Source organism: Wyeomyia smithii, chromosome 3, assembly GCF_029784165.1.
Source record: "Wyeomyia smithii strain HCP4-BCI-WySm-NY-G18 chromosome 3, ASM2978416v1, whole genome shotgun sequence".
Lineage (NCBI taxonomy): Eukaryota > Metazoa > Arthropoda > Insecta > Diptera > Culicidae > Wyeomyia > Wyeomyia smithii.
Genome location: NC_073696.1, coordinates 35,832,489 through 35,859,199, shown reverse-complemented (window position 1 = coordinate 35,859,199; position 26,711 = coordinate 35,832,489). Strand labels below are relative to the sequence as shown.

At 38.4% G+C, this 26,711-nt stretch overlaps 1 protein-coding gene across 3 annotated transcripts in view; it reads right to left on the bottom strand.

The window, feature by feature from the left end:
• The window catches only part of LOC129731065 (neural-cadherin), a 393,666-nt gene that overhangs the window by 114,632 nt on the left and 252,323 nt on the right, over positions 1-26,711 (bottom strand). For all 3 annotated transcript variants that reach the window (XM_055690805.1, XM_055690804.1, XM_055690806.1), the window contains one exon: positions 1,583-1,726. In XM_055690805.1, the coding sequence (XP_055546780.1) occupies positions 1,583-1,726 (144 nt within the window). The remainder of the gene's footprint in view (positions 1-1,582; positions 1,727-26,711) is intronic.

Here is a 26,711-nt window from a genome sequence, read left to right as displayed (position 1 = left end):
TAATAGCAAGCAACAAAAATTTTAGTACTCTTACCTTAGGACTGACAATGCAATATTGTCACAGAGAGTTTGTTTAACAAAGATTCACGGAGAATACCATGCGCATCTTTAATCAAATAATTTGAAAACCATTATTCAACTAATGCCGGAAGCCTAATTTTATAATCTACCTTTGAACGTTAACCGAGCGAAATAATACCCCTTAATTCCCATTAGAGACAGACACATTCGGGGACCGTTCGCAAAACCAGTGTAGGAAGCCATTATTTCGCTCCCCCAAAAGAGCACATTTTCTCCTCTTGCTCCTCTTGTTGACCGGCAACTAAATGCATTTTGCTCTTTGCCCCGAAAAACAATCCAAATCCAATGTTTTAATGGCTTAAATCTCGTCGTGAGGCTAACACAACCAGCTAGCCGAGAGCAACAGCCATGTTCTGTGCCTTACTGGCTGTCTGTCTTCGAAACGACACTCGGGTACTACACTGACCGATGCTCCGGATGGGAAACGCCTCGGATGCATTTTCCAAACCGCACCAGTCTTTTGTCCACAAGTCAAATGTTTCCGGTTTTGGCTCGAGCCAACATCCGGCCCAGCATTCGTCCAGGGTTGTGCGCTTCGTCCGCCACCACCACGGTATTAGATTGGAAATGGAATAAAAACAAAAGCCACAAGACATGTACTGTACATCTGAGCGCGTGGCGAACGGGAGGATACTCGAAGGAAGATAAATTATTGTTGACATTTATGCTTTCTAGAATTGGAACATCATCCGTTTGTTGGTTTGCTGTTGGAACGTCGCAGCTATGCGATAATCATTGGTCTTTCCGAAGGGCCGAGAGTCAAATAGAAGACTTTTCAATTTCACAAGCCGCCTATAAATAACATGTAGATTTGACGAACGGATAACGGCGTTGATCGAAGAAAGTCAAAATATAATCAAACAAACCCTGCGCTCGTATGCTCCGGTCGCGGGTCGAAAAGGAAGTTATCACAATGCAAACTGTTGACAGACTCGAAACGCGGAGAGATAAGATCCTGTGCGCTGTTTCTTCTTTCCGGTTCCTGTAGCGCGGGTTTCGTAAGCAGCGCATTCAAAACGGGCACTCGGATGATAATAGAGTGTGGATTTATCGTCTCCGGTGTTTGCAAAGGATGTGTATGCTAGGGCCGTATAAGGGGCCCTCCAGCGGCAAACGATTTGCTGGGAAGCCATATCGTTTCCTCTCTTTTACCGCCCACCCACGGTTGCCCGACAACAACACGGCCATTGGCCGGATATCCGCAATGAATAAACTAGAATTGGCCGGGTCACGTCGGGTTTCCGTATCATCTTTCCAAAGTTGAAGGGTCTATCATTGCCGTTCTAAAGGGTTACTATTAATTTCAGCTTTCACCATCTGAAGTTTTTCACTAATCGTCTGGCGTTTTAAGATCGAAGGAATGTCAATGACAAAAAAACCGTTTCACATTCGGATGGAAGCCATTGCTCAAGGCATGAAGGAATTTGGACCCAATTTTGCCAATCCTACTTGAGGCCAAATAGATTCTTAACAAGAAGCAGTTGAAGAATAGATAACTTACATTCATCGTGATCCTTGGCGGTGACAGTGAGTACGGTATGCTGAATGTCCTCGTTCTCATCAACCTCTGCCTCGTATAGAGCCTTGTCGAAGTACGGTGGATTGTCATTCTTGTCAGCGATTCCAATACGGATGAATTTAGTAACTGTAGATAGAAGAAGAACAAAATGATATTGTTAGTGATGAAGCGAAATAGTATAAAAAATTAACAAAAGGTGGTTATTCATTATTTAAGAACATGTAAAACCATCACGATTAAAATTTACGCAGAGTTTTCACTTTTTCAAAAATATTGTTCAGTATGTTTCGTATAAAATCACAAATATTATTCGAATACATGTTAAATCGAAAAGGCTGCTGCTAGAAACAAGTTATTCAATGACTAAAAGCAGATTCTCCTGAAAAGATTGACCCGACAATTCAAAGAGATTTAATATTTTCTCATGCATACGACGATAGCTGAAAAGAATGGAAACAACTCACATTTACGAGAACCATCAACAAGAGAAGTACTTAAGCATCATTTCGTCTTCCATACTGATTGGTATAAGCCACACTAATATAATGCGTTTTTAGACGTAGAACTGCGTCTCTCAGGAAGTTCCGATACATAGGGGTGTAAAATAAAAATCTAAAAATGGAACAGGGGAAAATATATTCAATTTCAAACGCTTATAGGTCGGTTGATTTTCAGCGGATTTTCTTTATTCTTGCAGTACTCTATCGGAAAATCATCCGATAGATTACTGCATTATTATTATGCACTAGCTGACCCGGCAAACTTCGTCTCGCCTATTTTAGTGTTCAATATGATAATTTTAAACATTTCAAATTCATTGATTCCTTGCGATTTGTTTATATCATTTGAAATGATTGGTTTTATCGGAATGACAACATCCTCGACTTTTGGATTTTGTACATCACCTCTATTCCGGAAATATATTGAATGCATTTCAGTTATTTTCGTTTTTTTTTAGAAACTGAAAGTGGTCATCTTCGAATTCAAAATGGTGTCCAGGGTCAATGCTTGGCTTTTATACATCATTTCGATTACGGAAATATCCATATGTAGTAGTATTCGGTTAATTTCGGCTGTTTCCCAGAAGTTGCCATTTAACAATTCAAACTGGTGTCTGAGGTCAATTTTTAGCTCCTTGCATCATTCTGGATCCGGTGATACACATATTGGGTGGTATTTGGTCACTTCAGGCTATTTTTCAGAAACCGGAAGTCGCCATCTTGGATATCAAAATGGCATTAGGAGACAATTTTTGGCCTCTGAGCGTCAATCTGGTTGAAGAAACACTCATATTGGGTGGTATTTTGTCATTTTCGGCTGATTTTCTAGACACCGGAAGTCGCCATCTTACAATTCAAAATGTTGTATGAGGTCGATCTGTGGCTTTAGTGCATCATAACAATTCCGGAAATACTCATATTGGGTGGTATTTGGTCATTTGCCGCTGGTTTATAGAAACCGTAAGTCGCCATCTTGGATTTTAAAATGGCATTGGGAGACAATTTTTGGCCTCTGAGCGTCATTTTGGATGAAGAAACACTCATATTGGATGAAATTTGGTCATTTTCGGCTGTTTTCCAGAAACCGGAAGTCGCCATCTTAGAATTAAAAATGTTGTCTGAGGTCGATTTTTGGCTTCAGTGCATAATAACAATTCCAGAAATACCCAAATTGGGTGGTATTTGGTCATTTGCCGCTGTTTTCCAGAAACCGGAAGTCGCCATCCTGGATTTCAAAATGGCATTAGGGGACAGTTTTTGGCCTCTGAGCGTCAATCTGGTTGAAGAAACACTCATATTGGGTGGTATTTTGTCATTTTCGGCAGATTTTCAGACACCGGAAGTCGCCATCTTACAATTCAAAATGTTGTCTGAGGTCTTTGTGGCTTCAGTGCGTCATAACAATTCCGGAAACACTCATATTGGGTGGTATTTGGTCATTTGCCGCTGGTTTTCAGAAACCGTAAGTCGCCATCTTGGATTTCAAAATGGCATTTGGAGACATGCCAGAAGAAGGAAGTGTGTCGAAACATTATGGACATGTTTGTTACATCTACAAACATTCAATTGCCAAATTTGGTTATATTTGCTTGATTGGTTCTCGAGCTATGCGAAATTTGAGTATCATTTGTATGGGACCCCTCCCTTATAGAAGAGGGAGGGGTGTCAAACCATTATGGATATATTTGTTACCCTTAAAAACATCCACCTACCAAATTTGGTTCTATTTATTTGGTTGGTTCTCTAGATGTGCAGAAATTTGTGTTTCATTTGTATGGAACCCCTCCCTTTCAGAAGAGGGAGTGGTTTCGAACCAATATGGACATACTTGTTACTCCTAAAAACATCCACATACCAAATTTGATTGTATTTGGTTGATTGGTTTTCGAGCTGTGCGAAATTCGTGTTTCATTTGTATGGGACCCCGCCCTTGTTGGAGGGGGAGGGGTGTCAAATCATTATGGATACATTTGTTACCCCTAAAAACATCCACCTACCCAATTTGGTTCTATTTACTTGTAAGTTCTCTAGATATGCAGAAATTTGAGTTTCATTTGTATAGAACCCCTCCCTTCCAGAAGAGGGAGGGGTGTCGAACTAATTTGGACATATTTGTAACTCCTAAAAACATCCACATGCCAAATTTGGTTTCATTTGCTTGGTTAGTTTTTGAGATGTGCAGAAATTTGTGTTTCATTTGTATGGGGGCCCTCCGTTCCAGAAGAGGGAGGGGTCTCAAACTATCATGAAAACCTTCTCGGCCCAAATTTTCACGTCGATCGGTACGGTAGTTTCCGAGCCTATATGGATCAGCCAGACAGACAGACAGACAGACCGGACTGCATTTTTATAGGTATAGATTAATTGTTATTTTATTATTCGAATAGTACACTAGCCAGCTAAACAAACCATTCTAGCTTACACCAGTCCAATTTTTCAGTGTGAAAACAGCTATCCACTGTTTTTTCAGAATGCTACAATCCCCACTGTCAGAGCAGCACAGAGATGCGATTATATTCAGTTTCAAATTGAACACCAATTGTCCTTTTGAGGGCAAATAAATAAATGATCGAAGACAGGTATTTCCTCGTTTTGCGCTAGATTTTTAATCTGCATACAATCTGACTGTCGAAACTTGTTTGCGCCGCATAGTGTTTGTTCCATTGTGCTGTCGTATCTATATGTGCAAATTAAAATTCAGTAGTAGCACTTCAACTGTTTTTGATTAGCTTAAACATTTAAAAACATTTGATAGTTATTCAAAATATCAAACGAAGAAAAATTACAATTTTGACAATGGACGATCAACGTTTATTCGCTAAAAAAGTCATCCAGTTCAAAACTGGTTCATTTGAGTACCATTATTTGTTTCAAAAGTTTTCAATTTCTTTTAGTTAATTTTAAATAGCTCTTCTCAAGTCGTGCTGCTTCCTCAAACACTGGCGATATAATTTACTCCCATTTGCTTGTGTTGTACCGAATAGTTTTATGTAGTTCTACGTTAAACTTCGTGGCGTTGCTTACAACCCTTAGTAAGTTAAATAGTATACCCTTAGTAACACACAAAGAATCCTGATTGAGAATTTTTAGAATACCTATAACTCGATGGCATCGTTATCCAGATTCTGGCATTTCACACTCAGAATTCTCTGTGTGTAACTGTGGTATTGTCCTTCAATACCTCCATGAACCTGTTGGAGCGAATCTGATCGTTTTAAATTCTGCGAACTCTAAAAGTAGCGAGAAGTAGGAACATCGAGAAACATGAACAACCCTTTTCTTGTGAAATAAGACTACTGCGTCCATTAATTAGAACCTTTGTAGTAAACACGGTCACAAAAGTTTGCCAGTGTGCGTAAGAGAAATGTCAGTTACATTTATGGGTAAACGCATGTAGGATGTATGACTATCATAAACTTTGATGAGTTTTCGACTGTTGGGAAGTTGTGTACTTATGTTATACCTTCGGCTGAGCAGTCACAAAAATTTAGAACTACTTATTTTATACTATCCGACGTTTCGTCACCGTCACTGACCAGTGACGAAACGTCGGATAGTATAAAATAAGTAGTTCTAAATTTTTGTGACTGCTCAGCCGAAAGTATAACATATGTATGACTATCAATAAAAAAACCCTAGAGAAAATCCCGATATTACAATCCACACTGACATCAAGTGTTACACCTAGGGGATAGACAACTCCATTTTCATGAAAAATGCCTCGATTATAGGTACTATGCGATATTGGTTGATACATTTTAACCCTCTAGTACCCAATGCCGCCATTTGGCGGGCTTCAGTCGAAGTTTCGAAAAGCTTCAATAAATACTTGAAAAATGTTTTTAATGGTTTATAGTGATTTTATCAAATATTTCATAATATATCAAGGGTGTCTTTCCCCTAGTCCTGAACAGTCGGTGCGATAGGAAGTCGGCTATTTTTTCATTGGGTACGTGTTCGACTGTCAAGGCATCACAAATTAGAAACAATAACTTCCCGAAAAAAAATTTACGATGTATTTTGCGGTGTAAACAGCAAATGAACAAAGTTTTTTATCCTAACCATTAAAAACATGGTATTTTTATTGTAAGCTTACAAACGTTTTTACCATTACCATGTTTTAACGTTTTTTTTTTTGTTGAATCTACCACCAACAATAAATTTACCTTGAAAAACATTGTCAGTGACTTCTAAATGTATGGGGAAAAAGGTTGAAAAAATGCTGGTAAGATACATAACAACCCCCCTTTTTCATGGTAAAAATGGCAAAAACAAGGTTTTTTATTGTTCTGGACAATGATATTTAATGTAAAATTGATGTATTTGCAATGAAAAACATAGTTAAATTATGGTATAACTATGTACAATTACAGCAACTTTTAAGGTTTTTTTGAGGTCATTTTTTTCGGGTTGTACTTATCATACTAAATCCATTTATTTCGTTGCATATCCGAGCACCTCCACACCTTGTAGTATCTACTCACACAAAACACACTAGTTTGAAGAAAAAACTGGTGAATACTTGAAATGTTAACTTTTACCAAAGATAACAGACATCCAAGCTGGAACAAAAAACTCCAGAAATCGCATGTAAGATTTCAAATTCTTACTCGTTTGAAATGCTAACGACATCTTTCTGCAACTTGCGACTTTAACCAACCAGCTAAGCAGACAGTTCACGCGCACACAACGTGTGCCTTACTGCCAGCAGTCGTGTGATGTCACTGTACTGTACACAAACCAAACTTACACAATCACAGTTAACGGAATAAAATTCAGAGGAATAAGTTTCCAGAAAATGAAACGGTGAAAATCAAACCAACACATTTTCACTGTGACTGGCGGATGACTTGACTTTCTTTTTTAATGAAGGAGAAGAAAATAACATTGCATGATACTGGAATATTTCCTTGTCTTAGTTGCACTAGGGTTCATGGTGGCTTTTATTTCACTCTCACACAAAGACGCTGAAAAATATATAAGCTCTAGCTTGCTTTCCTTGTTTGTACATTTTCTGTGCTGCCAGCAGCCGCGTGATGCCATTGTATTGTACACAAACCGAACTTACTTTTTTCGTTCATTAAGCAGACAATGTGTGCAGTAGAGAAAGCGAAAAATAAGCGAACTGGAAATATGATATTGATTTGGAAAAATATACCGCATCCCGACGGGACTTGAACCCGCATAAGAGTTATCAACATCAGCTGACTATTCTGTGTGTGATGAGACTTTCCTTTCAGTCTATAAATAATGTTGCACAGCAGTGTGTGTAGTTAGGGATAAGCAATAGAATAAGTCGGCAGTGGAATGTGATACGCATATAGATTGTGGAACAGTACCACCGTCTCCCGTAGTTTATTTGGTCAAAACACTATGCCGGAGACAAGGAGATTGCGGGTTCAAATCCAATCAGGATGCGGTATATTTTTCCAAATTTGTAACATATTTCCAGTTCGCTTATGTTGCGCTTTCCCTACTGCACACATTGTCTGCTCAATGAACTTGAATGTTAACGGGTAAATGCTGTTGGTAAAAATAGAAATTTAGTTCAAAAAATTCCTTTTTTCGGTTTAAGCTTTCGGAGTGCAAGTAATAAGAGTGCCGAGGCGTTATCGCGGATACAACTTTCGTAGCTTTCGTTTGCATTAAAAAAACGAATGAAAATTGCCAAATTTTCGAGGGTTTACCTTCGCACGCACTTACTAAAGTACATATTCAGCATCAATCCTAGCAACCTATGAGTCAGCAGAACAAAAAATGACAACTATATCAGTCGAACTCTAGCCATGATAGCGAAAACAGTGAAGCTACTGCATTCAGAAGTGTACGCGTTCAAAGAACGCTGCCCTACCGCGTCGAAAATGGACATCGTGTGGCACTTTGTGGACGCCTGAAGCACCTGAACCGGCATCTACAACATATCAGAGCATCGAAAGAAAGTCCGATTTCGGACGGCCGACGACCATAAACTACAAAAAGCTTCAAAAGATGCTGAAGAGGAAGACCGAGGGAAAAGTGGTTGCATCACTGCGTGCGCCTCGCCGGGAAGTCGGTGCAACCGGCCAAGCAGTGAACATGGACATACATGTCAGGAAGCGGCAGTCCCGTCCACTCGTCTCGGAGTTGCAGGTAATGATGCAGCGGCAGCGGCTGAATAAGATGATGTTGTTGATTTTCCCGATTAATGACGAGAGCTATCGCACCCTGGATGGCAACGACTGACAGGGCGCTTCGTGTTTCATTTTTCCCTTGAAGAAAATGAGCTCCGAGATGAAGTTCATTTCACACACCAAGTTTCCCATAAAGGTTCTAGGTCGATGTAACTGTCAATCGGCGAGAAGGAGATCGCTCTTTTTTCGCTCCTGACTGGCCGTGAACGTGTTTATAGTACGAAGTGCCTACCGGAAGTTGCGTCGTTCATCAATAAATAACATAAGGGCGAAGATGTGGTATTGTAACCGGTTCTGGAGTGAACCCACTACTTGGAGCGATCCTTGGAGGAGATGGAGCGACTTGATATCGATGTGATACCCAAGTCGGCGAGCTCGTCCAACATTCCCCAGCTGCGTGCCATTGAGAATTTCTGGGCAAACCTGAAGCGTTAGATCTATTCCGACGAAATTATAGCGAAAACTGAGAAGGAATTGATAAATAAAACGAAGAAAGAACTTCAAGACATACCTACATGCATGTTTTTGTTCACCATGGTGAATGTTCCGGTGAACTGACGGAAGGCCAGTAAGATAGTATAGTTACCGACAATGCAAATGTTACCAAACCCAATTCTCTATTTTAGTTTTTTTTTATCACCATCTGAAAAAGGTTCTTCTTTTCAATGCAAAGGTTATAACAAGGGACATATACTCGACTGCAGCAACTAGAAAGGTATTACCCTCCTCAATTTCGGATATAAATTTCTCTCTCACATCCTGTTCCTTAGACTGAGCCAGATTCGAGAGCACAACTTGCAAACCCATCTAGACACATGCTGCGGTGGTGATGGATAAGGATTCTTTTGAAGTGGTTGATGAATTTGTTTATCTTGGTACACTCGTAACATGTGTTAACAAGGTGAATAGACGAATTGTGGTAACGAGCAGGGTTTTTTTACGAAATCCGTAGCCAACTGCGGTCCCGCAGCCTACAGATTCGCACCAAATTCGCACCTTACAGGACGCTGATCCTCCTGGTGGCACTCTACGCACATGAAACAATCGATCGATGAGCACTAATCTTTTGTAGTTTTTTAGTTTTATGAGAAAAAATTTGATTTGTAAAATATTAACTTTTTCAGATAGGGTATCGGCTCTCTTATTGTCAGGTTTTTTTTATTTTTTTTTTTGAAAGATAAAATTCTGCAACTGCAGGTTTGACGAAGATGTTACCGACTAGTAACCAATTAAACAAACCGCTTTAACTCTAGAAATTTTTGTAATCATCAATACTTTTTCTACATAAGCTGCTCAATACCGTGTCAGGTGTGTCGGTATAAATCAGATCAGATGTAGTATGGTAGTTTCCAGTTCACTGAAATATGCCACTTACTGAGCGTGTCCCCTACAGCATAGCGTTGTCTTTTGGATTAAATCGATTAATATCGGTCTTCAATCAGAAAACTAAACAATTTGGTGCTCAAGTAAAATAAATCACTCACACGTGGCCCCTACCACATTATTAATGACTGTTAGTTTAATCCAGTATCAAATATAAAGAATCAAAGTGTGTATCTTTAATCAGCCGACTGAACGGAGAACAAACCGAAAATATTTCAATAAAGTCGAGTATAAATTATATGTATGATCGCATCACTTATCAAAATGAATCCTGATCCAAACTACCCTTCCCTACTAACAAAAACCTCCTTCCTGTGGCCTTTGTGGAGATGCAGAGGTTAACACGGTTTCCGAAGAGTAAAGGTCACGCCTACATCCATTTCAACTTTCCACCTGACTGCAAGGACGTGGCCGGCTTCGTTAATGACCCTTCAAAGTAATGAGTCACTAAAACTTGTAAAAGGAGAATGGTCGGTAACTCCAAACCCCATTCAGTTGATTCACTGTGCGATATTACTGATTCGGATCAAACACGGAGTGCAACGAATTGATATGTGTCAAATCCGAGTCGTGATTCAAAAAAAAAAAAAAAAATACAGTCATACCTCGATATAAGGCAACTTTATTTTTATTTTCGTTACGTTATATCGAGTTACGTTATATCGAAGCAAAAAAAAATTTTTTTAAATTTATGCAAGAATGTTAATGATTACTCAAAGATGTGCGAAAACCTATTTTCCATAACCTATCAGTATTTTGAAACCTTTCTTATACCCATTTAGAAATATTTTCAGAAGCAAAAAAACATATTTTTTTTCAATTTATACAAGAGGTCACTAAAAGATGGGTGGAAACCTATTTCCCATCACCTTTCAATATTTTTAAATTTTTCTTAAGCCCATTCAGAGCAAATTTCAACAAGCAAAAAAAATTGTTTTGAAGGATGCAGGACTGTAAATTGTTACTAAAGGATGCGTGAAAATCTCTTTCCCATCACCTATTAGTATTTTTAAACCTTTATGAACATTTTGAACAATTTTCGCATTGGTTTCAAAACTAACTACAAACCCTTTTTGAAGCAATTAATAGTCCAAAAAGAGTTGCTGTATCATTTATTTTCAATTTCAATACATTTTAAAAAGAAACGTTATATCAAGGTATAAGTTACGTTATATCGAGGTTGCCTTATATCGAGGCATGACTGTATAAAAAGTATGAGGATATGTGCCTAAGTGCACAAACGCAGGTTCGACGTGGGACTACGAATGTCATGACAAAATTTATCTGATGATTAGTTGCCTTCTAAACTAGACATCAACATAAAAAAGATTATTCGAGACTCAAAAAATCTACAGACAACGCAAACAGGGTAAATTTTCACAGTACGAAGTAATTGTACGCACGGTCACTGTCGGTCTGCAGAAAGTCACGCACACATAGTACGAATCATATTACTTAATCGGTGGATGCAAAATCACCTTTCTCGCATGTTACTTGAGAAATGAGTAAGTTGAATGCTTCAGTCCGTTTTGCCGGTCAATAAACAAATGAGCAATTCAGTTCAATGGTGTGCGCTTTTATAAGCACAAATATTTGCCACCGCCCGCTTTCTGCTGCTCCAGGAAGAAGCGTCCGCTTTGCCTTTCGAATATAAAATAGGTGAATTGAAATAACGAGCATTCTTACATAGCAGTTTATATATATTTATTTAACAAATGCTTGGAATAGTTTCCTCTACCGTTTTGATATCTGCGTTAGGGAAGTGCGCCTATCGTATGGAATGTGTATGGGAAAATTCGACCTTGAAACTTTTTCGTAACTTGCATTATGTTATAAGAAAAAGGTGGTGAGAATTATCATTTTATAAAAGTCTTGTATGTGTTAGCTATCCAACGACATATTAATTATTGCATTCGGTGTAGATGGTCTCATGGTACGATGCTGACCTAATAAGCCAGTGTACGTAGTTCGAGCCCGTCTCGGAAGAGACTGTTAGTGTCAGTAGAATTGTCCAATTATTCTGTACACTAAATAGTCGGCTGCGAAGTCTGTGAATAAATAAACCGAAAGTCAAGTTCCGAATCGGAATGTAGCATCAAGGCTTTGCCTGTTACATGTGAGAGAGCTATTCGCATTTGAAATCTTCCATTCCGCCAACCCAACATGCTCATTTCTGTTTTACAGAATGTACCCCAGTATAGTGAAGAAAGACGTAGACCAACGTCAAAAGTTTTCAAGGGATGACATTTTAAAATAAAAAAATATAAAAAAAAAATGTTGCTGCGAAAACTTTTTACTGTCAAGTATTTTCCATTTTTTTTGCTTCTGAACGCTCGTGCGTCTCATATACGACTAGTAGTGAGAAAATTTAAGCTGCCTATGGATGACTTTTGGGGCATTATTGTCTGAAATTTTATTGCAAATATTGTAGAACTTGAAGGTGGGATCTTCCACCGAAAAAAATTGATTTCGAAAACAAAAAGTGATTTTCAAAAATATGGTCATCACACTCACACACACATACACAAATCCATTGAATTCTGTGGAGGTGCGAAATCCGTCCAAAGGATACAAGGTCAGTAGAATTTTATATTCAACTAACTTTCTACTAAATTTTGAGATGACATTCAGATCTTTTTGCCTGGTAAAAATATCCAAATTATCAATAAAATATTCCTCAATTTCATCTGATAACGTGTCTAGTGTTGAGTAAAATTCATACACATGAATACGCATAAAAAACTTTTTTCGATGAAAATTTAGTATTGGAAAATATTGTTAAGTCATGTTTTATTGGGTTTCATGTATTTTGATGGAAGACAAAGACCTGTGGCTGCTTTTTCAGTTTATAACCGGTTAATGTTTATACATGTTTGGAAGACATACAATATTTTATAGAATACTGCATCATATTCTGAGTTGAATTTAACCAGAAGCATCTGGCAAAGCACTAGTTATCAAAACACTGAAACATTCACCCCAAAAATAATATTTATGCCACGAGACCTGTTTTTTTTAGCTTGGCAAAATCAACTAAAGCTCATAAATCGAGCAGTTTCTCTCGTTTCTTCATTTGACTGCCGTTTTTATTCGCGTCAATCAACGCGCTGAAAAATGTTCAATTTCTCTAATGGATAATAATGTAGTCACGTTCCGATTCGTGGGAGGTGTCTATCTTGTAGCTGATCTATCAGGTCGGGGTCTGCTTTTTTTAATATTCGACTACCTCCAGATCCAATTCCAATCGGCTGGCAAGAATACGGTTTCCTTTTTTTTTGTTGGTCCTCGTTGTGCCTCGAGCCTCTATAAATACAACAAACCAAACGAGCAGCCCCGAAACCTTCCCGCCCCCCGCTATTCCTTCTGTCTATCGCAGATATTTATTAAGCTCTCCGTTACTATCGGAGAGTATTTGCGGTTCTGGTCGGTTGCACTTTTTCGCCGTCATTGCTGCCTTGGGCCAGACCGTGAGGTTCGCTATCATTCGAGAACCAGCATCAGCATCAGCATCGGGTAGCGATGGCAGCCAATGGTCGGTTGCTCCTGGTTGGTACATGGTCACCGGGATAATGATGCAAAGGCAATCCGAGCAAAATGGCTTCCGACGGTACAGAAACCACTAAACTGTACAATAGAAGCGCTTTGCGGTACATCTCCGCATACATGCGAGCATACTTGGCTGCCGGTTGCACATGCCTGCCTGCTGGTTGCACACATATATAACATGTAGTGAAGTTGGGATCTGGTAAGAAATTGCTGCGATTGGCACTAAAGCTCCAGGCACCGCATGCAATAGCTTAAATTATTGCCGGAGTAAAATAGAGTTCGTCTAAATTGTTCGCAGTTGTTTGAAGAGCAACATTCCCGGCTGGCTTCGTGGGGGGGAGGCGGTGTGTGCTACCGAATGGTTTAGTATTTTATAAACGAATACTTTCACGGCTATAATTTTCTATTGCACCATGTATGCTGGGGAAGCTGACTTGAGCAGCGTGCGAGTCAAGTGGTAGTGTATAAATGGGAAAGTAGCTTACACACCAAAATTTGAAAAGAATTTTCAGCGAAAAATAATACTGAAAAAAATCAGTAATAATATTCTTGCTGATTTTCAGCATTCAGAATTCTGTTTGCCGGGAATCAGCGAATTGCTGGCAATTGCTAAATTTCTGGCAACTCCACAACTGATTTTCAGCAAAATGGTGTCAAAAATTTGACGTTTCGAATTGCTGATCGTTTCAGCGAGAAAGTTTGCTGATTTCATAGCTGATTTTTCAGCATGTAGAATATCAGCAAAATTTTGCTGGTTTCCAGCAATGAAAATTTAGTGTGTAGATTTCTTCCTGTTATTTTCACACACTGTTTGTATATTTTTAGATAAAAATACCGGGTAAATCTTCAATAAATCGCTCAAAAATTAAATTATTGAGGTACAACAGTTACATTTTCCACAGAAACCATTTCCCTTGTAGACGACTGCACAGAACCAGTCGAAAGGATGCGACCATTTCTGAAGGCTTCACTCTTTCCTGTTGCAGATTGTTTGCCCTGGGGGTGATAACAAGTAAACAATCAGACTACAATTCACTTGCTCTGAATGATTTCTCTTTTCTATTTATTTTTGCAAGCACAAATCCGGAGGGAGCTTCCAGCGGAGCGCTCGAGTGGCTGGACTGGAAATTGCAGATTTAGTTCAATTGTTTTACGGCCGGCCCTCCGACGGGCATTGCACTGCTGGGATTTCCTCTAATATAAGTTTTGTTCGAATTCGAACAGTTTCATTCGTTTCCTTGTGGGATGTGCACTACATTCCTCTATTCAGAATCTGACTGGCAGCATGGCGAATCGGGTTTTCTCACAATATAGGAAATATCTTCTTTCGGGCCAATTTCATCTCTAGTAATAAATAATTCGGATTGGTAATTGCTATGAAACTAGCTACATCAGTATCTCAATAATGGTTGGTCATAAATTGGCCTTGTCGACAAAATATTTTCACTGTACGAGATACGTTTTATAGCTCCGGTTTCGAATCCTGCACGAAGTAGCTAATTTCACTTGGCAGCAGAGTGTCCTGGATTGGCACAAATTCAACTTCCATCGACGAACACGTTCGATACAGGCCAGGCCAGTCTTTCAGTCATGGCCCCGGCTTCCTGCCAGTCTACTGGAGAGTGAGCGACCATGCGGCACACATTCGGGCAATTTAAACGTGTTCTTCTACTATCCACCTGTCGGGTCAACTATGCATTATCGCTGCGGGGGTTTCCTTGAAGTAAAACTTGCTTCGAAGCATAGTGGCATAGTGGAGAGCAATTGGATTACTCCTCCGTGGAAAACCCGCAGCGAATAACTAGACTTCTGCGAAAGTACGACCGACCCAAATGACCTGTCGGAAGAAGCTGGATTTATGGCAGCTGCACTGGGAAGCCTGAGTAAGCTGTTTTAATTATGGAACGAAACTATTACTCACAGCGGAATGTTTTGTCGACCGCGGCGGCTAATGTGGCAGGTTATGGTATGAATGTACATCAGTACAAATATGGATAGAGTGGTCGATAGACGAAGATAGTTTTCTACTTAACCAGCTACCACGTGGTATCCATAAATAATATTATTTATATTTTTATTTTTTCAACTCTTATTATTCTCTATTCTCCATTCTGTTATTTTTTTGGCCTAGTTTATAAACTGCATCGCTGTAAACTCCCGTGAAAAGATTATTCAGAGTCTGTTTGAACAACTCCCAGCCTGATAAATTTAATGTTGGAGCTGAGATCCCTCAGGGTAGTCATTTGGGACCCATCCTCTTTAACATCAGTGTTCTGACACTGCACTGCCATCATGTACAAAGGGCAAGTGATCCGTTCGCTGACAAGAAAACTCCAAGCAGACCTGGATGTTCAACTGAAAGACTTGGATTAATGCAGTTGAAACACAGGCAATCGGCCACTCGAGCTCACCCCGACTCATTCCACCTGATAACGTGAGGTTTAGCATAAACAACTCACACATCGAGGGATACCTCGGACTTGCCCTGGATAGCATGCTGTTATCCAGATCACAAGTGGAAAAAACATCAATAATATACAAATTCCTGATCAAATCATTATATCCACTCATCAACAGACGAACCAAGTTATCACTTAAGAGCAAGCTTGCGGACAGCACAAAATAATCTCTCTACCAGTGATCGAATACGGTTTGCCAATCTGGGAGAGCTGTGCTAAATGTCATCATGACAAACTGCCGGTCACCCACAACAAGATCCCTCGGATAACCCTGAACAGACCCCTAAGAAAGCGTAATTCTGAGATTCAACCAAGTAGTGCTGCCTAGGTTCAAAGCTGCCTGCCAGAGGTCGATACACGAGGCGTTACGTACATTGCCTATGTGGTTTTTGAGTTAGTTTCAGTAAAGAAGGTTATCAAATTTTTCCAATCAGCCAATCAGAATTACCAAGTCCCTTTGGCAAACCTGTAAATCGTATCTCCATGATAACCAAATATCAAAACAATATTACAATTTCTAAACTACAACAAAGGGAACGAGCCAATTAGGCTAAAGAATCAACCTGTTAAGCCCACACCACCACACACAAAAAAAAACAAAAAAAATTCAGTCAGTCAGTCTTAAACAATAATTTTATTAGTGGATGGTGCGACGGACGTTCACATCTTAGCAGCAGAGAGATGTGAAGAAGATTGTGTCTTCTACAAAGTTTTGTAAAATTTTAAGATCTACAGCTTTGTCGGAAACCGTATAGCTGTAGCGTGTAAGAGAAGGAAGTTGACATCGCAGCGCTATCTTTGCGGTCAAATAGCAAACTAATATAAGCATCCAAATTGAAGCTCTAACGAGGCCAAGAAACTTTGTACAGGGTCGAAAAACGATTGGTTGAACTCTGAGAGCGCTAATAATAGCGTTCCATCAGGCTTTTTTTCGTGAATTTCTAATTTGAACTTTTATTTGTTCACTTCACTTTGTCCGACTTTTAAGCAAACATTTTTTTTAATTTTTCTACCTTTTCTTTTTTCTGATTACTTGAACGCCTTCGATATATAAATACGAATGAAATGGTGACGTGGGGATAAACACTGTGATTGGGGGATTTATTGTTACAAAATATACAAAGTCTGCAGACAGAATCAATGTGTTTGCTCAGCGACTGTACGTATTTTTATTTTCAGCCTCCACTGGAAATAAATTTTCGAAATATATTCAACAACACTTGAAAGAATATCGTATTTGGCGATATTATGCCTGTAGTATTTTTTTTTGTGCAAGCAACATGTATTTGACAAGGCAAAAGCGTATAGTGCTTGTTGAAGAAGAACCAAGAATTTCTCGTAATGCGTCAAAGTCAGAATTAACTCTATATCCTCAAAAACCAAATCCAATAATACTTACGTTGAATTGTTGTTTTGTCCTATTTAACTCTGATTAAATCAAATCTATAATATGGATCTTGCTTTCCAAATAATATGGAAGCCCTTGAGAAGATTTGTTAAACAAAATTATTAACAAGTTTCAGCAAAAAATCGTAGCAATCAACAATTCCAGTTATGTTTTTCGCTTGACAATTTTTTTCTTTTGCCTACAACTACATTCGCTGTATTACGAACACAGCTTATATACATTTATTATGGTAAAGCTTAGAATAATAATATATCATCTAACAATTTTGAAATGTAAAAAGGAATTCTGAATGAAGCGTAGTAAATAATCCAAAAATTCACAAGCATTTTAGGCTTTTACTCTTCTATAAATGTGTATATTTGAGAATTTACTCTTTCGATACTATCCGGTCACGATTGTTTAGTGAGATAATCTTTCAATCACCATCAACAGCAGCATTGCAGTTTTTGCTTGAATGCCCACGAATAGAAATGTACGAACAAAAGTGTACCATTGCAATACGAATAGTACCGCTGCAGTACGAATAGAAGTGTACCGCTGCAATCATAGACGACGAGAGATCTGCGGCTCTTCACTCCACTGATACTGTTGCTTTTACCGGCATATTTTCTTTCAAGACATCAGTTTCTATTAGGTTCTGAAAGCAGGTTTAGAGATTGTTCAAGAATGGGGATTGTTTCAAAGTTTTCGGAAAACTTTTACCTTCGAGACATCATATTAGCTCATGGAAGCAAAAATAAACTGACCTATTGATACAGAAAATATTCCAGGGAACGGATGGTGTCTATTCACGTCGTCTGTGCTAGGAATGCTCGCATGTAATTGGTTCATTTTTCTCGTAAATTTTTCATTGAAACTTTTTATCAATTTTACCGCTTAACAATGAAATTAGAGTGATAACTAGCATATCAAAAAAATTTTCTATATTCTATCTATCCAACAACATATTGGTTATTGTTATCCATCATGTTATACTGTTATTAACGTTTGAAATCTGACGCAACATTTGGCAGTTTCATTTCAAATTTTACAGAAAGCATCCCAGTATAGTAAACAAAGACGTCCCACGTCAAAATACGTCTTGCAGGAAGTTCGACAACAATTTAATTATTCGAACTGTTGTACTAGTGAAAATTCTCAAGCTTTGTTGAAACGCAGATTTCGACCTCTCATTGGTCGCTTAGTGCTTGCTTTTCCTAGCACGGTTGACAGAATATTAGAGCTAGATAATCGGGAATGCTCTCTTTGGGCTATATGAGAGCCTGTATGTGCTCAAACCAATCATTTTACGAGTGGGTGCCAACTAGGACGGTCCAAACTGAGTAGTAGCGGTAGTGGCAGCAGCGGCAGCGGGTATCAGCAGCGGTAGTGGAAGCGTCAGCGGTGAGAGCAGTGGAATTACTTCTAGTTAAAAGCTGTCTTTGTACAATAGCGCTAGCTTCAGTGTCGAGAACATAGGACGGCAATTCCTCCAGTAAAAAACTGCGATATTTGGACAACATATAAACATTTTGGGATGCTAGCAATAATAGTCTATTGGCCGTTAAATTTTCAGTGTGGAAATAGCTTTCCACAGTGTTATCAGTAGAATGCCTTTCTCCCACTCTCGGGATTGCACAGAGATTAGCATGATATCTGATATTAAGGGGTTCTATACCTTTTCAGTTTCCAAAAAATCGATTTTTTATAGCATTATCTTGAAGTACAACATCTTGAGAACATTTCCACAAATTTTTATGGAGATCTGAGCAGTAAGAATAAAGTTACAGCGGTTTGCTTCGCCACGGCCGCATAAGGTAAACTTGAAACTTTATACGCGTTTATCTCGGAATGGTGTTTCTCAAAAAATGACTTTGTCGTGATCCTGATTGCGGGAAAACTACTGAACCGATTTCCTTCATCTTTTTTTATATTTTCGTTATCAAATTCGCCGGTCCTTGAACGATCGCTTTTTAAAACACACAGTTACATTTTGCCGCAAAAAAAAATTAATGCAATTTTTGACGCTCAAAACGTGCATTTTTTTGGGAAAAACGTTCCCGTTTGCACCGAAAACCAAATACTCATAAAAGCGATCGTTCAAGGACACGGCACACTTTCAAACCAAAAAAAAAATAAGTTTTTTTATTTTAGTTGACCCGCTGAGTGTCTATCAGGATCACCGCAAGCCTCTGCAAAAAAAGCGTTTGGGGGAAAAGGCCATTACTCCAGTAATAATTGGTATATCTCAAATTCAAATGTATTTTTCTGTTGTTGATAAACTGTACTCTCAGAACAATACCACTTTGATGCAATAAAAATGGTGCTATGCGCTTAAAAATAAATTCAAACTTCCCTCATTTTTCTCCTCCAAAAAGGTATATAACCCCTTAAATTAAACATCAATTTGTTATTTTTCTAAACAGAGATAGGGTAACCAAAAGATTCATATTTTTGATTACTCTATCTCTCAAATATTTTCCAATATATTTTGTTGTTTATTACTTTGTTTTTTATTCTACATCAATTTTCGGTGATTAACTCATATTTTAACATGTTTTATTTTTCTTTCTTTAGTTATGTTCATGATATTTCTTTCTTTGGTTATGTTATGTATATAAGTTTTCATAGCAGTCTTGTTTGATTGTTTTCTTAAAACTCAATTTGAATCATTACTCTTTTTCCTAGCAATTTTTCTGTTTTTTTCCTGTTTGTATTTTATTACTGTTATTACACATCTTGTTGATTTTTTTTTTTTTTCTGTTTTGTCGAAACTCTTCTTGTTTCGCAGAACTTATATTTTGCATTTATTTTTCTTCTATTTTCATTTGCTTGGCATGATATGAATATTAATTACTGTTCCATAACTTTTGCGACATTATGATTTTTTTGACTATTTCCTTAAGATTCCACTTATATTTCTATTTATTGTTTATCAAAGGTAGTCTTTTTTATTTTTTTTCATTTTCAATTTTTTCAATTATTTATCTTCATTTCAATATATTTTTCCTTGAAAATCTGAATTTATTTTTTTATACATTAAACTTTTTCTATTGAATTAAACTCCGCTATGTTGTATTTGTTTGTAATTTGTTTTTGTATGATTTGATTTATCGAGATCATTTCCATGCTCGTACCATTCAAGTTTCCGTGTATGAATGGATGAAAAGTCAACGTCTCCAAATTAAAAAATACTGCTGATGACCTTCTTCCCTATTCCACTTTGTAGTTTTCTTGTTTGAATTAAGCCTTCAAGAATACTGAAGACCTTGTGGATTTTACTTTGAATTTTGGCACAACGTAAGAACTAACGAATACATATGACAAAAGACAACACTGGCACCGTAAGTACCATAAGTGTTGTGTCTTGTCGTATAAACATGTTTATTTTCTAGTTTCTTAATCTCGGTCCGACATTTTTGCACTTTTTTATCAATGCTAGTGAGCTACACTTTTAAATAGTTTTTATGCTATTCTTTTTTTTGTCTTTTTCAATCTCAATAAACTTGAACTATTTTTTTGATGTTTGTGCATATAGCATATTTGTAAGTTTTAGGTTGTTTGGAATATGTTTTAGAATACTTTTTTAGGGAGAATTTTTACTTTAAAATTGATTGTTAACTTTTGCGCATTCTGTTTTAGTTTATTTTACTAAACATACACTAAAGCCGCTTTTTACGCGGGGGATACGTGCCGCGTAAAAAACCGCGTAAAAAACGCGTGAACTCCGGAATCCGCGCAAAAAAAAACCGAGTAAATTCCGGAATCCGCGTAAAAAAAACGCGTAAATTCCGGAATCCGCGTAAAAAAATCATCGTTAATTCTGCATTCCGAGTGAAGGGAAACCGAAATCCGCACAAAAAAATACCGCGTAAATTCCGGAATCCGCGTAAAAAAGCCGCGTAAAAAACCCGCGAAAAAAACGCGTAAAAAGCGACCTTAGTGTATTGATGTTTACATTCGGATACATTCATGTTATGAATTGTTATTAGGCTAGCTGTTTTTTTTATTTTATCAACCGCATTTCCTCCGTTGCATGATGCGTGATAAAAAAGATTAGCTCTTTCAGATACTTGATTGAGGAAAAGCCCCACTTGAACCCGTCTGTTACCAACATCAAGCTTGATTTGATTAGTCACATCATTGGTTTATTGGCATGTTTAATTGTTATAGCAGCATAATAGACCACCACGAAATGCAAACTACGTAACGAATAAAAAGCTAACAACCAAAATCGAACAACATTCACGATACGATTTTCGAACAATTATGATTGGTTGTTTTCATTTTATGTTTTAACGTTCATAGGACTTGATGAACAAATTTTGCGGCCCATAAAAAGGCTTTCAGTTCTAGGAAACTCCATGATTTGATAATAAGGATATCATTCAGGGCAGCTTCAAATCAGTTATCGTATTGGGTTTTGGTTTGTCAAGATGTGAAGAACAAATAATCTGGTTTGTGTTGCTTGCCATCGTAATTCAATGTTGTTATTCCTTGAAGGTGTATATATATTAGGGTGAGACGAAAAAAAAGTTAGCTCCCATGCACTCTTCGTGTTTCTTATGGGTCCTATAACAACTGTGTAACTTTTCAGATCGATCGGTGAAACTATATTTCTGTGCCAGATGCTTATAGTTTCCATACGATTTAATATGAGAAAATCCACTTTTTCAAAACATCTAATTTATATCGATACATGATATTTATAGGAAATTTTCCTGGGAAAAACTCTTCTGAAGACCGTAAGGCGAATATCTGACGAACGTTGAATTCTTCCAGCAGCACTGCTACTGTATGGCGTCGAAAAAACATCGAAAATTTCCGATTTCGCAAAAATCCAAAAGGACGCCCCTGTTGCTCTTTTCCTCCGGGGTAGTTTGTTTTTGCGTCAAAATACATGAAAAATCATACAAAGACGCCAAGACAGAAAAAAAAGTAAATTTTTGTCGCACTGTGTTATCTTTTTTTATATATAACATTCAAACAGGTTTGATTTCAAACTAAATATTGCTTTTTGCTTTCTATTTCTTGTAACTATCATAACATGGTTGAGTATTTTGTTTTTGTCACTATCATTAGTCAATTTGTTTTTATTGTTTTTGTGCAATTCAACTCGGCAATGTAATTTCATATTTTTTATATTAAATATTTCTGTTTTCTATGGGAACTTGTATTGTCGTATTAGCCAGAAATGGGGTATAATGAAGTAATATTACATTGTTTCATTTTTTCAAATCTTTTGCAATGAAGTAAAAAGTCACGTATGAGAAAAAAAGGAAAAATTACCGTCTGCATCATAACTATGACATTTTAGGGTTTTTCTTGCCGCCACTCAATTTTTGCCAGAAGGAAATTATCACATCATTCATCGCTCTAGGTCCTCTGTTCATTCTTCGCACAATATTATTTGTTAGCTCGGGGAAACAAATATCGCCAACACAATTTACAGCTCACTGGTCAGTATTTGTTGAGCTGAAACCGAGCGCCACCAACGCTTCGAGCGATTCGGCTCTCAGGCACCATGCGGACTGGCAACCGTCGTCATAAATTTACATAATCCACTAAATATTTATTCGGTTATTTGCAGTTGGCTCACGATGTTGTCCTGATCGCGCGTCGATGGAGAATATTGCGTAGAAGAAACGAACAGCAAATAAAAAACACACACACATTTTGTCAAGTTGGAAATTTGTCTCTACCATCCCGAGAAGGTGGCGAAAATTTGTTTCGTGCATATAAATGCTGGACCAGCTGCGATATGTGGGTGTTTTTGTTTTCTACTGCTCGAAGAAAGCGAAAACACATTCACATCGGAAAACTCAACAACTTTCCATAGAATAACTTTCGTAAGAGATTTTGTTTTTAGGCAGAAAAATGTCACACGTGACTGATTTTGCCTCGTACTGAAAAAGAAATGTGGGCAGACGAAAATGAAGGAACGAGTTATAAGACCCACGTGCTAGAATAAACAACCCATACGCCGGGCACGGTATATTCGGTTCTGTTACCAAAGCGGAGGCCTTGCTAATATCCAATGAATATTTCGATTTTTATGTAGGCACAAGGTACCTACACTGTATGCATAAGATATGCACTTCGGTCAAAGACTCATCCTTCGGGACTGCAGCTTGGCTTGTGTGGGAGGGTTTTTGGCAAATACAGCCAGTGACCAAAAGCCTCACCTAGAGAAGCAACGCAGTTGCTCACCAGCAGGGGGATAGATAAATCACGTACCGTAAACGTGACTTATTGGCACCATAAAATTTTATCAAATTTATAGATATGAAATATGGTCCCGATCTGCTGCGAATCCCTGGGGCACCAAATTAGTCCTTCGACGACGCCAAAAAAAAATTTCCATTAAATTGCAGCTCTTGCGATAAGAGATTTTACGAGACGTGAGGTTTATGATGGGACAAAAGGACCAACTGCGCTTGGTCATCTTGTCCTTCCAACCGCGACCAGGGTCTGATTGCTTGAATGTTTTTGCTCTGTAGGCGAAAAAGGCACAACAATTAAAAAAAACAATTGCTGATCCCGATCGACCGAAATGGAAGTGCATGTGGGATGACTCGCTGAAAACTTGTGTCGTTGTTTCCTAGTCCTGACCCACAGTAACGCTGAACTGATTCAGCAAATTTATCAAGTTTGGGCCCGTCATCGTGAATTCGTTCTTGCCGGGGAAGCAATTTGAGCTGGGGGAAACTGGGTCCGGGGCAATTCGCTTCCCAAAACACATAAATCGCTTTCGTGCGCTCGGACGTCCGGTAAATGATTTTCTCCGCACTAATGAGGTCCATATACTTGAGCGGAAACTTTTCCGCTCGGTTGGTTGAGTTGGTAGAAGTGCAATCATGTATCCTGTTGTAATTTACAGCATCCATTACGAACTTGGGCTTTGCTCCGAATTCTCGAAAGGAAAAGTTTTCGCCGGTCCCGTGTGAAGGATGAGTAAAGTTTCATATCAACATGACACTGACGACCGGCTGATAATTCCCAAGAATGATTAGCAAAATTGTGTCTATTTTATCAACCTGGTGCAGCTTAGGGTACAGACTATAAAATGATTTCAACAACGGAAGAGAGCTTATCTCATTCCAAGCTCACCAGGTAATTCAAGACCCATTCCACTGCTGTCGCATTAACTGCCTTCAGGAATTCAGAAAATTAGTTTCGTCTTCATAGTTTGAGCTAAATCCGGAATTATCATGCGCTTCCGGACGAGAAGCTACTTTGAAAGCATTGCGTTCCTCCGTAGCCACGGGCAAGAGAACAGAAATCACACGAACAAACGTCAGATCACACTAGGAATATCATGTGCGTTCAGTCTCTGTGACAGCTTGCATGGCATATGACAGTGAATCCACAGAAAGCACAATCAGAGGCCGACCGTGTCAGCCTCAATTACTTCCGCAATTCACCAAAAGACAACAATAACTATCATGTCGAAGGACGTGGCCACTTGCTTATAAGGCATTGAGATTCAGGTATGATAAATTATCAGAGCTTATTACAGTCAATTCTACTGGTCGTCTTTATGCCTGCCCTGCGGAAGCAGCATCTTGTGAGCGATTCGCTGCGGTGGCGATTTTGTGACATCCGTCGGTCACACAAAGGAACCGTGTTGCGGTCGTATTGCCGCCCGACCTCCCGGACTGGGAAAGGAGAAGCAAACTTTTGATGAGACACTGGCAAAAAGCAATGCGAACTAATATTAATCACTGTCTGATTAGGTTTCTTGCCTGGACCCGGCAGCTGATTACGTAGACGAGCGTAATCAAAGTTGTCCAGAGCAGCGGCTCTGATCAGCAATGGAAATGACGTTCGGGAAGAATGAAATTGATTATGTCGTTATCGGGATATATTGTTCTTGGTGGCAAAAGGCTAAAGTCGCTTAGGCGGTGGGAGTGGTGAATTTATTCATAGAAATGCTTATAACAGCTTGCGTATCGTTTGCCAATTTTTTTTTCTATATATATATATATATTTTGCCAAGAGTGTATGATACAATATTTAATATGGCACATTAAGTACCTATCAGCTTTTTTCTTAAAAAAATCACAGGAGGGTTGTGTGCAAAACCACGACCGCAAGGTTTAAGTAGAATACTTTTACAAGAAAGATAACCCGGCTGCTTGCGTATCAGTCATTTTGAAATCGGATTTATTTCGTATATACCGCTTGTTAAGCACAGTATCAACAAATCGTAATAAACATCACACTGCAATGCATTTGCAGCTGCTCAGTTGCAGTTAATAATGACCATTCATTATGCTCTTCCAAAAACATTTTGTAGCCTTGAAAAAGGCCGATTGTTGCAATTGCAATTTTCATTCAATTATTGCATAAATGCTTCATGGTCAAATATACCCGCTGTAACTGCTACGCTATTCGTAGCCATGCCACAGTTGTGGCCGCTATACGCTGCCATTGTAGGGATACCATCCGTCCTGATTTAGCCGGACATGTCCTGATTTTGGAGTCCTGTTTGGGCGTCCTGATTTATTTTTTATATTATAGCATTTGTCCTGATTTTTTTAAGATATCTAATTTTGTTGTTAGGCAATGAGCAGAATTTTTGAAAATTGCTCAATAAGTGTTTTCGATCCCATGTCGCAACGCTCACTGCCAGCGATGGAAAAAAATCACCTCTAGCGATTTTGAATACATATAAAGCAGGCCTAAGATGCGTTGACATCGTTGTCAGTATGCGAATAACAAAGTATCTGTGTTGGTTCACTCTCTTTGCTTTCCTTTTTACGATATATTGCTTGTCGTTAGTGTACACCACAACATATGGTTCTCAATGTGCACAACTCGGTATATGAAGTTATTCGTCTCTGTACACAGAGCGATCTTACCCCATTCTTACCCATGAATATGATTTTTTGTCAGAAAAAGAAAGTAAATGACAATGTATGCTCTCCTACTCTCGCTCAAGTCAACCGCTGCCGAAGTAGTCCCTTCCCCCACACTTTCCCTCTCAGCGCACCACACCTCTGCTGCTGCTCAGGCGACATGATATTCTTCTGCTGCTATTCTTTGTTCCTCTAACGACCGGCATATGGAGAGACAAACGCAACGAGCGAATCGCTTCTCAGAGCAGATGTAGTCTAGTCATGTGTTTATTTTCTCCCAGAAACCTACGCACCATATCATCATTTCATTATGTGTTGAAAGGATTCAAGTTTAGTCGCGGTCTGTACACTTCATGATGTGTACATGTGGAGATTAAACGATAATTGCATCATATTCGTTTCGTTTCCATCACTGCTCACTGCAATCGATTTTTTTTCATTGGTTGAAACTCAGTATAGTAATAAGAAGATTCGTTAATGAGTTTACTGTTACCATTAAGCATCTGGCATTTGTTAAGTTGAAGTTGAAACAGTTTACGTGTGTTGAATTTTTAAAGTATCTACTAATGCGTAACAATTCAAAGCGGTTTGATAAAAGTGGAGATACACTCATTTTTTCACTAGGTATTTTTCCACACGGATTTTCTAATTAACGGGTTTTTCACGTGGATTTTTAAATGGAAGGAATTTTGAATTACGCGTTTTTCCACGAGGTACATATTCCCGCGTAAATAAAAACTGAGTGTATTTTAAGTAAATAAAAGAGTGTTATATTGTATTTTAGAGGGTAAATCACATATTATGT